Source organism: Rhipicephalus microplus, chromosome 6, assembly GCF_043290135.1.
Source record: "Rhipicephalus microplus isolate Deutch F79 chromosome 6, USDA_Rmic, whole genome shotgun sequence".
Taxonomy (NCBI): domain Eukaryota; kingdom Metazoa; phylum Arthropoda; class Arachnida; order Ixodida; family Ixodidae; genus Rhipicephalus; species Rhipicephalus microplus.
Genome location: NC_134705.1, coordinates 163822473 through 163836331, shown reverse-complemented (window position 1 = coordinate 163836331; position 13859 = coordinate 163822473). Strand labels below are relative to the sequence as shown.

At 46.7% G+C, this 13859-nt stretch overlaps 1 protein-coding gene across 1 annotated transcript; it reads left to right on the top strand.

The window, feature by feature from the left end:
- The first annotated feature begins 1344 nt into the window (after window positions 1-1344).
- On the top strand, window positions 1345-12975 carry LOC142765628 (sulfotransferase ssu-1-like). The gene is made up of 4 exons (XM_075866927.1): window positions 1345-1404; window positions 6357-6456; window positions 8552-8949; window positions 11782-12975. Exons 2-4 carry the CDS (start codon window positions 6400-6402, stop codon window positions 12338-12340), a joined length of 1014 nt encoding a protein of 337 aa, XP_075723042.1. The 5' UTR covers window positions 1345-1404; window positions 6357-6399; the 3' UTR covers window positions 12341-12975.
- The last annotated feature ends 884 nt before the right edge of the window (window positions 12976-13859 follow it).

The following is a 13859-nucleotide window of genomic DNA, read 5'->3' as shown; positions in this document are numbered from 1 at the left end:
ATGCACGGGTATTGACATCACAATACGGCGTACCTAACGAAAGAAACGACGAGAAAGGCAGTCTCTGTTCAAATAGGAAAATGTTATTAATTGGCTTGCTTTGGCACACAGCGTTAAAATGAGGCGTTGTACCGTAAAGACTTCTGAATACAGAATAAAAAAGAAGGCCCTCGTGATTTAAGACTGCGGCGTTATCGTTCCGTCATTTATGTAAAATTTGTATGCTGTTTCCTTTTTAGGAGACAATTAAGTGCCAGTAGAACTTTTTCGGTGTCGTGAGCAGGAAGTTCCTCGTTCTCAAGCTGAAATGATAGACATTGTTTTTTTTTAAATTAAGTCATTTACCGGCGCGCACATTAATGAAGGTTAGTTTTTATTGGCAGTACAAGAAAAACGCCAGGTTGTTTTCGTCAACCTTTTTGCTTTTTGTTGTGGCTGAATAATTTTCTTGATAATCTTCAGACGTCGGTGACTTTTTTTTTTTACAGAAAAAGCTGTTATGAGATCACTACAAGGGTGCCGTATTTGTCCGCCGCCACGGGTTTCTGTATTAGGTATCGCTCGAAATATATAAAAAAAACAAAAAAATTATATCCAGGATGTACTGGTGTTAGAACCTGCGTCCTCTCTGACAACCCAGTATTCTACCACAGAGCCATACCGTTGCTTTAGACTCCGCAGCGAAAACATCCTATAGGCGCTGTATTGGGAAGAACCACGTTAACATGTGAAATATAGTGTAGTAGAAAAGGTGTCACACAACGATCAGGTGTCACACAGCGCTAAACCCAGCTGGCGTCGCATAATTCGAACTGCGTGACTAGTGGGTCGTTTAATTGTCTAGATAAATGTGTTTGACGATTTCGAGCACTTCGTACTCATGGTATAGCGCAGTGAGCCGTCCCTAAGCTTGAACGAGCGTCAAGGGCTTATAGCCAGCTTGGGTGCTTCTAACCAAATACAAATGGTTCAGTCATAATTCATTGTCATCAGCCGTGACACCAATTTATGTGCTGGGTATTTTGAAACTGTACTGGTGTTAGTTGCCCCAAAGAAGTTTTCGATTGGTTCGATAAATAATGATCATCCAGCTTTCGCTTTACATAACTGTGCTGTGCTTTCTGCGCAGGTCTGGTGTTTTCTTTTTTTCTCTCCTTTCGTAATGCGACAAATATTTTGCCGATTTGTGGAGCCTTGAAGTGCGCATCGATTTCCCATAGTGCCTGCTGGATCTATACTCATTTTTTTTGCCACTCCTATTGCTTTCGTTCTGTGATCTGACAGCGCAGACACAGGTTGCGAACATCCGCACGTTGAAACAACCTCCTGTTTCCTTTACTCGACTAAAAACACGTGTGTAATAAACGCTGCGGCCAGACCGCACACCACGGACCGACAATCCGGGTAAGAATACTTTCAGTACATAGGCGATGTTAATCGAGACCTGGGAGACTGTTTTTTCTATAAAGCGTTGTCCGCTTCGATTCATGCGTCTTATAAAGGCTGGTGCACACCGGCAACTAGCAGTGGTCGCGCGACCATTTGCGACTGGTCGCAAACAGTCGCGAACGGCCGCAAAGCGACTGATTTGGCTAGTCGCTTCCTGACCGATTTTTCAGTCGCGTGACTGCAGTTGCAAACCTGCTGAAACCAATCAGCGATTTGTTTTTTTTTTCATTTTTTTCATTGCGCTCACCTTTTGCCGCCAGATACAAACGAGTACGTTCCTCTGGATCTGTGGCAACATGGCCACCATGGAATACTTTGCTTGGAGATGGGAGGGTGCAGCAGTTCGAGCAAAGTGTCAAACTTACGTGGCGGCATTCCCAAGAATCTAAACACCGTCAAAGTAAAGAGAAAATAAATCTATTTCCCGTATTCGGACTCGTTTTTTGTCTTGAACTTGACTTGTCACCGCTTTCAATGCAGCGCGTTTGGAACGCGTTCGTGCTTCATGACTTCGCAACGCCTTAAGACACCGCGTTCGAGACGCGTTTGTGCTGCATTTGAGGCTGTGGCAAGTCAAGATAAATTCAAGAGCGTTTCTGAATACGCTACGAGTCTTGAAAATACTCCTAGTCATCTCAGCGCAGCTCGGGAGGTGTAGCCGGCTTGCATGGCCGGCCAACTCCCGCGAGCGGAAGGATGGTCACACCAAATACCGGCTTTTTAAATGCGAAGCATTTCTCAGCGAACTTCGGCGACATTGAGCGTATCAATCTATCTAGCCGCCTAGGACTTTTAGCTCTCTTGGCCGTTTCGATAATGGTATCAATACCAAACTTGGTATGGCATAACATGACTGTATGAAGAACATATTTTACAAGTCATAACACTTAAATCATGAAATATATGTCATGAATGTCATAATTTACATTCATGGTCTTGCAGCTCTTGCAGTGGTTTCGTTCACATGACATGTTGCAAAACTGGTATGGTATGACATGGTTGCATGGTGAACACAAGTGACAGACCCTAACATGAAAATCTTGGCATGCGTGTCATGTAACAACATGACTACAGGTCTGGTGTTTTCTTTTTTTCTCTCCTTTCGTAATGCGACAAATATTTTGCCGATTTGTGGAGCCTTGAAGTGCGCATCGATTTCCCATAGTGCCTGCTGGATCTATACTCATTTTTTTTTGCCACTCCTATTGCTTTGGTTCTGTGATCTGACAGCGCAGACACAGGTTGCGAACATCCGCACGTTGAAACAACCTCCTGTTTCCTTTACTCGACAACATGACTACATGCTATGCTCATGATGCGCTCAGGACCGTTTCGCTAGCTTCACACATGCCAAATTTGGTATTACGTGACGTCTATGGATGACGAAGGTATGTTACTCGTGGAAACATGGTAATCATTGGATGCGTGTCGTGTGAGAACATGACTACATGCCATAATCAAGGCGCCAATACATTTCGACGCGGTGCACGTGCTCGCCGGCGTTCATTTCGTTGCGTCACGCCAGGCACCGGTGCTGTCATACACTCGCGGGCGCGCGCTGCGCCGCGTTGCTCTGACGCATGCGCGCTTCAGCGCGTCCGGCGTCCCTCCGTCACGAAAAGAGGTAGACGCAGTGTTGTCTGGGTAACGCATCGGCGCGAAATGCAGCATGTCGCATTTCGCGCCGGTTGCCGTCGGGCGTCGCTGACGGACGCTGGTCACGCCTGGCGTCAGACTATAGAGTGCTCGCGTTTTGCTAACGTAGCGTCACTGTGCCCAACGTGCACGCACGTCAACGCTACACTGGAGTATATTGGACCCTTCATGATGCGCTCGCGGCCGTTTTGCTAGCTCCACATGTACCAAATTTTGTGTTACGCGACGTCAATCTCTTGTTCAGTTTAATTACGACACCTACCACCCTTTCATTAATGCTATAGTATTCCTTTATGTTGCCAGCTATGTTTTTGTGTATTAGGAACCCCACTCCCAGTTCTCTTCTGGCGGCCAAGCCCCGATAGCAAAGGACATGCCCATACTGTAGCACCGTATAGGCCTCATCTGTCCTCTTAACCTCACTGAGCCCTATTATATCCCATTTAACACCCTCTAGCTCCTCGTATAGTACAGCTATACTTCCCTGACTAGATAAGGTTCCAGCGTTAAACGTTGCCAAGTTCAGGTTCCAATGGCGGCCTGTCCGGATCCAGAGACTCTTATCACCCTCTGCTGCATTGCGGATCTGACCGCCGCCGTGGTCAGTTGCTTCGCAGCTGCTGATGACTGAGGGCCGTGAGTTAATTGACGTATGCATGTGGGAGGTAGTGGCCAGATACTGCACCGGGGTGGCCAATTCATCTCTGGTGATTGAGTGCGTTACCGGCGGTGGTTACCGGTGAGACCGCACCCCAGGCCTCTTAATTTAATTAAAATTAATTTGCAGAAAATGGAAGTAATGTACAACAACCTCGGAAGGGAGCAGCGCTTCGATATAGGTAATAGTGCACTTCAAGTTGTAAAATACTATGTATACTAAGGGCAGGTAATAACCGCAGAGCCGAACCACGAGATTGAAGTTACTAGAAGAGTAAGAATGGGGTGGAGCACGTTTGGCAAGCACTCTCAAATTATGACAGGTAGATTGCCACTATCTCTCAAGAGGAAGGTATATAACAGCTGTATCTTGCCGGTACTTAGCCATGGAGCAGAAACCTGGAGACTTGCAAAGAGGGTTCAGCTTAAATTGAGGACGACGCAGCGAGCAATGGAAAGAAAAATGGTAGGTGTATCCTTAAGAGACAAGAAGAGAGCAGAGTGGATTAGGAAACAAACGGGGGTTAAGGATATCATAGTTGAAATCAAGAAGAGCAAATGGACATGGGCCGGGCATGTAACACGTAGACAGGATAACCACTGGTCATTAGGGTAACTAGCTAGATTCCCAGAGAAGGCAAGCGGGTTAGGGGGAGACAGAAGGTTAAGTGGGCAGATGACATTAATAAGTTGGCGGGCATAAATTGGCAGCAGCAAGCACAGGACCGCGTTAACTGGCGGAACCTGGGAGAGACCTCTGTCCTGCAGTGGACGTAGTCAGGCTGATGATGATGATGATGATGTTGATGATGACGACGACGACGACGGTGATGATGATGATGTCAATGAATGACGATATATATGACTGGTGCAAACATGATAATTTCATAAATATGAGTCAGCTCCACATCTCTTTTTTTCTGCTAACCTATGATCCCAACAACTGTTTACTACCTTCCTTTATCCACGAAAAGCCAGTGGCCGAAAGCAAGCTTTATTTTCATCTTTGCATGTATGACAAAGCTTGCATTCGTTCGCACTAAATTAAAGGGCTGGACGGGGTGGGGGAGAGAGTCGATACGGCAGGACTCCTCCTCACCTGTCTTGTTGGATGAGAACCCTGCTTAAGCGTATGCTTAAGACCAACTCGGACCTTAGTTCACAGAACGCAAAAAAAAAAACTGTTCTCAATTCAAGCAGTTCCAAGGTGCAAGTATCACATTACGGGCAAACCAATTGCGCTGTTAAACACAATATATTTTCAGGTTGGCCAACACTAATACTTAGCACGATACAGTGCGAACATTCGCGCGAAGAAATTGAAATGACTCTTGATACGCACCGATGTCGTTCCCAGTCAGCTGACCTCGGTGGGGAAATATTTTTCGATTCTCGCCACTCTTTGACAGTTTCGGCTGGACCACCAACCGTCCTTCTGCACTCGGCAGCGCTGCCTTCGTCATCCGCTGTGCGGCCGCGGTTTTTCGTGGGTTTTTCTGTGCTCTATTGCGAGCTCTGTGGATCAGTGCGGTAGTGCAGAAGTCGTTGTGAACGTGGCAGCATTTTTGTGGGCTTTCATCGCTACGAAATGTACAAGAGCGACAAGAGACGTGCGCGAGGTTCCCGTCAAGGTGGCCGAAGGTTTGTTTATCGCAGTGCCCCCCTCCCCTCCTCCCTATTAAGTCAAAGTAAGGAGCAGACTTCTGAAGATGCGAAGTAGCAGCGAATTGTTTGGCGCTCTCTGTCTATTCTGCACAATAAGTCGCAATGTCCCTTGCAGGCTCTTCACGTGACCCTATGAAGAGAGAACTTCTCGATTGCGCTGGGTATGAGAAATATACGATTGCGAATTCTCTAGCTTTCTTTTGCTATATAGTAGCACGCATGATTTTATAGTCTTCCATTACTATCTGGCGTAATCAACTGATTTCACTTCCTTTGGTGTGTTCTCGGCTGCGTAGGGGAGGGAGAAGAAAAAGAATAAGATAATAATAATAATAATAATAATAATAATAATAATAATAATAATAATAATAATAATAATAATAATAATAATAATAATAATAATAATAATAATAATAATAATAATAATAATAATAATAATACCTTGATATGAATATGAGAAACTCCGTAGTAGAGGACTTCGGAAGTTCAGACACCATTTCGCCTCCACTCAAATGCATGCAACCACCGCGGCTAGTATCAAATCCGTGACCTACGAATAAGCGGTCGAGCATTTTAGCCTCTAATACACCGCGGCGCGGAACGCGTAGGGAGGAGATAGCAGCGTGTATCCGAAGAGCGCGGAATAACTGATAAGCGCTCAACGCTCTGCGCTGATGTTGTCCACGTGTTTCACGAGGAGACAATTCGCGAGGAAGAGATAGCGCCTGTAAAAGGAAAAGCGGTGGAGGGAAAGAAGTTACTCTGTTTTTTTTTTTTTTTGGACTCGGAGTTGTTTATCGGCCTGGTAAGTTCGGTGAGAGCGCTGGCTCTCATACCTGTTCTCTCCAAAGTACTGCATTAAAGGGACTGTGAGTTACCCGCATATTGGCTTAGGAGTGAGTTCATACATTTTTTTTTTGTCTTTTCAGGTGCCGCGTAAGTTGGCGTCTACTCGCACCACCTATAGGCAGCATGGAAACTCCGAACCAAGTGACGCCGAACGAAGCGCGCGCATCATCCGGTGTCGCAGTGAGTTGTAAATTTGTGCTGTCGTTGCGTCCAGAGTTAAAAAAGTAGTGGAACGTGTCGTTTCAGGACACCCATAAACCATATGAAAGAAAAATAAGCAATAAAATATTGTAGAATGTGTGTAATTTGTAAGCCTGTGCTATCTCTACGTTGGTGATCGCGTCCGAACAGTCCGGGACACATCTGAATAAAATAGCGGATGGGCTCGCTAGACTAGTTTGTTTTGCACAGTGCCAAGTGACGCACACGTGTGAAGCAAGAGGGAAGAGAGAGGAGGAGGAGGATAATGAATAAACTAAGTTCAGTGCGTGGAGTGGTCTAACGGTAGATGGTACAACGTTGGCGGCGTCTCTGTAGTCTAGGCTTCCGCGGGCATGATGGGACAGCTTCATCAGATGTCGCTGGTGGTGTTGCCGTTGAGTGCACTTGGAAAGGCGCCAGAACTCAAGCAAAAAGGAACGAAAGCAGGCGCGTATTATCACCAAATTTGTAGCCAAACAGAACAGGAGCGGTGTTACGGACAGTCTTCACTAGTTATAAACAAACAAAACCGATTTTAATAAGTAAGACGAGGAGTTTAAAAGTAACAACGAGGTAGTCATGAAGCTAGGTGAAAAAGTTCGTCACTAGTCGATAGTAAAGGCCGAAAAGCAGTCAGTGACGTTGAAAGTTATGCAAAGTTGAAAGAAGGAGCGCTGCTTCACAAGTAAACATAAACGAAAAACAGCCTACTTAGTGTACTTAGCGCAAATTAGCCACCAATGGCAACGTTGGTAGCTACTTTTCAAGACTTGAACTTGTCAGGCGGGCCTCCCACCAGTCGTCGTTTGGCCGAGTTATATGAAAGCGAGGGATCGAGAAAATTAATTTTACACTGAGTCCGGCAAGTACATCATATCGACCGGTGCGTCATATGGGGAGAGGAACGGAGGAAGGTACTGAACAAGAAAATACAAGGTCTTTTATTTAGGATTTGGCGCTAAGGAAAGCCGTTGGTAGCCCGACAAAGGACAAGTCTGTCGCCACGCCAGCGCCAGTGGCAAGCCCAGCTTGATAATTTCTATTTATTCAAGCTTCCATGATCCCCTGAACTTCTTTGTCTTAGTGGCTCGCCCAACGTCATGTATACTCATTAAATACCACACAGTTTTCTCGTCCGTTGCTCCAGTCCTCCTTCCCTGGTGTAGCACCTTCAGTACAAAGAATGAAACAAAAAAAAGAGAAAAGAAAAAAAGAAAAATCGTAATAGTGAGACCACGCAAAACCCGTTGCGAGGATGTTGTTAGGGCATTCCTGCGGACAGTATGTATTGCTGGCGAGAATACATGTAGGCGACGCAGCTCAGAACAGCTGCAAGAGTTCACGAAAGGTCAATCATTGATTTTCGTGCACAGAACATCAAATAAATGTCTTGTTCATTCCCTCCAGACGCAAGAATACCATCTTTCGACGACATTTGCAGTGTAACATGCAGATACGGGGCCAATTTTTTTTTCTTAGTCGATATTGTCACGTCACTCCAGGGGGTGTCGACAAGATTTACTGACGTCTGAGCAACAGGGCTCTAACCAAGCGCGTCGGTTGGGCTTGTTTGCCAGAGCGAGGGCCCACGTGCACCTCTTTCTAGTAGTGGGTCGTATGCCAAGGTGAAGGCCCACACCACAGAGAAGAAAGAAGTGGCAATATGTTAACCCATCCCTTCCCTCTTTCGAAAGCTTTTGGCACCAATAATAATAATAATAATAATAATAATAATAATAATAATAATAATAATAATAATAATAATAATTGCTGCTTTCGTTCACCGGCGAACCTATGACCAAGCGACGATTTTATGTCATGATCTCACCATAGCCTTTCATTGCGGCACCACAGGTAGCGAAAAATGTGTCGCACAGTGACGTCAAGATGGCGTCATCAGACTTCGCTGTTACGTCACAAATTGTGGTAACATGTGACGTCATGGTGACGTAATACGGTGATACCATTACGTGATGACCATTTGAATCACTAGTATTGACGCCCATGTCGAATTTTCTCCTTCGATGAGGCATCTGAGATCTCCACCTTAAAAATCTAACTGGTGCGTTTGCAGGACGGGAGAAACCAGCGCTTGTCAGTGTACCACGTGATCGAAGGTCTGCACGTAAGCCGAATGTTCACGGAGCGTAGCATCAAGTCGGCCATGTCCTACAGGCCTCGGGATGACGACGTCTTCGTCGTGAGCTACCCGAAGTGCGGAAACACTTGGCTTCGGAAAATCGTGAGCGTGGTGCTGAACTGCGGCGAATCTCCGGGGAAATCCGGATCAACGGAGCAATTGTCGACGTACCTGGATTTCGTGGGCGAAGACGGTGTCCGCTCCACGCCCCGGCCTGCTTGCTTGAAGACTCACCTACCGTTCGACAAGCTCCCGTACTCGCCGGAAGCCAAGTACATCTACATAACCAGAAACCCTTATGACTGCTGCGTGTCCTTCTGCTACCACACAAGGTGAGTTGGTAGCCTTGGCGATGGCCAGTGTAGCTATACTTTCGCTTACAAAGAGTTGCAGTAGATGAGTGTCACAGTGTCTTAATATGCCTAAAGGTTCTGGTTTTGCATCTCTACAACCGTATCCACGTTGGTACCGCTTTGTCTTTTGGGATTGGGTCTATCATGGACTTCCTTCGAATTTTAACTGTAGAGGAGGGGGGATTGGATCAGTACTTATTCGTAAGAGAGAATGGGAGGGTTGGTGTGAAATATGAAGTATAGTTGTTTGTTGAGAAAGGGGGTGGAGGTTGCTTCAGAAAGATTGGTGATCGGACAAGTTCTTTTTTCATAACTGCAGCATGCATTAGCGTGACAGAGATAAGAACGACGACCCGTATGAAGTGAGAGGCAGGCGTTATCTGTCTCTTCGTGTGGATAGTGGTCCTTCTATGTGGCACTGTAGACGTGGCGTGGGGGTGAAGGGGAGGACGTGTTGGAGCAAGTGTATAAACCTATGGATTCTTCATGCTTCACCGTGAAGACGCAGCGAACGAGCGAGAAGCAAAATACTTTATTGAGAGGTAGATAGGTGGTTTCATACGCATTATTCCTCTTGATTGACCAGATGAGCTAAACCCTCAGCGCACAATGCTGTCTACTGGCTGCGTGCACAAACGTTGAAGTCAAAGAGTATAGTTCGCAACATTCTACATGGACGTCACCATCAGGCTATGCAGCTTGTATCACTTGTTCTGTTTGTGCGTCCAGGCTTGGCTTCCTAGTATATCGATAAAGTTGAGAGCTGGGCTTGTGGGTGACTAATCATTACACCTGATCATTTCTTTTTGTGAAATACATTTAGTTGCGAGAGTTGATTGATTGATGTTTGGGTTTTAACGTACCAAAACCACCATGTGACTACATAAGAGACGCTGTAATGGAGGGCTCCGGAAATTTCGACCAATCTGAGCACTCGGGCGTTGTGAGTGTCGTGTCCATCATGTTCCCTTTGTCCCTGTCAGAAGTGCGCTACTTCACCATACGGTTCCTTGTATATATTGACGATTAGTACCGTAAAACCAGTCTGGTTCGCTGACAGTACGCTGCGTCGTATGTCGTCAAGACTACGCCCCTTTGCTATCGCCAAAGCGTGCAAAAATTTGGAGCGCTGACAAAGGCGGGTACTTGCAATACTCTTGAAAGGCTCTCCTTCCAGTGAAACTGTATATGGCTCAGTTCTGATGGATGATGTCCGCGGACAAAAGAACATGTAGAACAACAATTTACGACGATATCTTGCCCCTGGCTACAGGTGGTCAATTTGCTGGCAGACATTCGCGTTACATACGTTAACCAAAACCGACCAACTGTTCGTGAACGGAACTGCTGCTCACTAATGGTTCCGCTGCGCCGACTATGCACCGAGGTCAGTTTCCAGTTATAGGTGCACTGGACTTATATGTGGTGCACGTTCACTGCGAACGTCTTTATCTCGCCATTTCGGCAAACCCTTTCCCGTCTTCGACGACAGCCTTTATGTCCGTTGTTTCTACGCTGGTGTTTCATCTTTTATCAATAGCTGGCATCAACAACGTAAGGGGACGAGTGATAGATTATCAGCCGAGTAATTGGCAAAGTAAAAGTACACTGTTTATCTGGTTTACGCAAGTCTACTTGCCAGACTTCAAATCTCCGCTCTCATTCGTAAGCATGCTAGAGTTTCGATATACGCTTCCGGTATAGATGAAACGCCCTTGTACAGGGAATGTAGGTAGAGCAGGCGTTTCGCGAGTGGCTTTGTCTCGAAGACTACCAAGAAGACACGGCCACTCATCGCAACGTTGGCTGCAGAGACACAATCAGTCATCTCGTCAAGCCTCGATGTATCCTTGAACTTCTGCCTTATCGGGATGCTTCCCGATTGTCTTTCTAAACCGAATGCGTACACAGCCGACATGTATCAGCTTGGTTAATGACGACTCTGAGGTGCATAAACATATCCGAATCGGTTGGAAGGGCCTCCGATCCGGAGAACACGTGCCGGGAACAACAAGACCACCACTTCACCCCGAGCTGATGAAGTGGCATGCAGAATACCACCTGACGCCAATCCATACACGTTTCTTTCGCTCCCCATATGTTTACTCAAGTATCTACTCTGACCTCATAAGTCTCCATTGCCCATAATGCGGGAAAATAACCATTTTTTTCGTATTATTTGGAGCTCCAGGATAGACCCTCCCCCATCTAATCTATTGATCACTCTCTCACCAGTGACGTGGGTGGAAATACTGTCCTCTGGCAATCCTGCTGCCCAGCTTTTGACCATAAATAGAGCCGGGAAGGTGCTTGGCAGGTATATATGACAGACAAACTCTTCTGAAGTTACACGCGATATGTCCGACGCTTTACGCGGTCGCATGTCCGTGTTGCGGTGGTAGGACCGTCGACTCTTCACCACATCTCGTGGATGTGTGGTCGCAAGCCAAGCGACTTAGCCAATTTTCTCGGCACGACATTAACACCTAGTATGAATTAGTGGGAGGCACAACTCGTCAGCCCGGTCCCAGGAGTGCAGCTCGCGCTCCAGGATCATGTTCGGCGGGCTGGTAAGGCCAGTGGAGAACTGGTCATATCCCAACCTTAGAAGCTCTAAGATCTCCCTTTCCCTTTTCTGCTTAAGTAATTGTTTAACTTCCACTGTATATGATGACTGGTTAATAAATGCATTTCCTTCTTTTTGTTCTCCCAAATGCGCGATGTACGGGTATGCAACGCAGTGACAAGCACCCGAGTGTTATTGCATCGTTGCACTCAAAGTGCGTGCACTCTTTTTGAACATTTGCGCAGGCGACTACCGACTTACCGTTTTCAAGATGGCACGTTCGACCAGTTCTTCAACATGTTCGTGGAAGGCAAGGTCGACTACGGTGACTACTTCGACAACTTACTTTCCTGGTACACCCACCGAGATTGTCCGAACTTGCTGTTCATCACCTACGAGCAGCTCAAAAAAGACACAGCTGGCTGGGTTCAGAAAATAGCGAACTTCCTCGGTGAGGAGCAGTACGGCGAGAGGATCCGAAAGCACCCCGAGTTGTTGGAACGAGTGTTGGCATCAGTTAGCGTTGAAAACATGAAATCGTTGAATTCGGCGCAAAGGTGCTGGACCGGACTCTTCGAGTCTGTTCCGGCTCAGGTCAGGCAGGAATTGACGAATGAATTGAAGGTCACCTTCGGTGACATTTGGGACGTGCCGGACAACGGAGGCTTCGTCCGCAAGGGTCTCGTCGGTGACTGGAAGAGTCACTTTAATGCAGAACAGACAAAGATAATGCAGGATCGCATCGCGTTGAAGACGCGCGGCACTGATGTAATGAAGCTATGGAAGGATGTGGGCCTTCCATAGCATTATTAAATAGCACCTTGTATGCCTGTATGTTTCTTGTATGTGTGCTCCAAGAACGGCTGGAAGGTACGGATGGAAGGTTGTGATAAAATAAGAAAAAAACGTAACCAGTGCTTGAGCCGACTGATTCATTCAGCGCTAGTGTGTCTGCGCTTCGTACCCTCTCATGCAGCCTAACAAAGAAAGGGGAGGGCAGCTGTGGATACGAGGTGTGGGAAATGGTAAGGGGCGAAGTGATGACTTGCGTGAGTGAAGAAAGAACATGTGTTCCGTGAATAAAAAGAAGAGAACCCAGCGGTGTGCAGATTTTGCTGTGCGCTTTAAGATATGTGGCAAACAGAACAACCGACATGGGCTTTGAAGCTAACACTGAGGTTATTAGCGTCCGCGAGAGCCCACGACGTCGAAGATGGTTGCACGTTTTCTTCCTTGAACGAGCTCATGAGTTCGCTGGCATGCAGTTTCCTTTTTTTTCTTGTGGGATGAACGAAGAAAGTTGGACATGCGCTAGAAAGAAACTTTCTGAAGGTGTGCTATCAACAAGCCTGCGCCGTCTCGCTTGATGTTGGAGTGCCTCGAGCTCACCTTCTAATGAGCCTTTGGTAATAAAACTCTTCCTTGTTTCACAAGCTTCAGACGAGTGTTCGCCCCAGGGCTGTGTCCCAGTGCTCGTGTTTTATTTCGCGTCTTCTTTTTTCTTCGCGCTAGAACGTCATATTTCAGCCTCAAGCGAGATTTTGTCAAACTTACAAGATGAAACCATGGTGCAAGAAACTATTTTTACACCGTGGATGAAACTAATGGACTAGATTTATTTTCAAAGTCATTGGGGAACTTATCGTCACCACGAGAAACAAAAGAACCACCTATGTGTTTTGAGGGAGTCACATTAAAAGGAAGCATACTGTCGTTGTTCGAAGTTATGTGCCAGAAGCAGCAATATACAACCAGAACACTAATCGAAAAAGGGAATGACTGAGCGAGTCATCTGCCGCCGTGCCTGCGCTTGCCGGGAGAGCGCACCTGTTTAACTCGGCGCGCTTGTGCGCCGCTGGGAGCTATGACGGCGAAGGTGGAGTGCGTGCCGAGGGAGCTTCGCTTCTGAAGTATCGAACCAGTTCCGCACCGTGAAAGCTATAGAAACTGCGGAGCAAGACTTTTAGAATTCGCCTGCCTCTGTTGACGCCCGGCTTGCGCCTGAGTCTTCCGTAGCAGAGGGTCAACTCACATTGACTGGCCTTTCGCCTCCCCCTGTCTCTTCCGTAGATCATCTAACTCGCGTCGTTGGCATTTCGCTGGCTCGGACAGATTAATTAGCTCTTCAGTGAAACTGGCGTTCACGTGTAAGCGAGCGCTATAGTGTTTCAAACGTGCAGCATGCTAAGCGTCCATTGTGCGGGAAAAGAAAACCCTCATTAGTGATGCACTGGCGCCCTTTCCCGACTTGTTCCGGTATTGAATTAACCTGTAGCGCTTCATTGACCTGCAGCGACCTGTAGCACACACGCAATGATTCGCT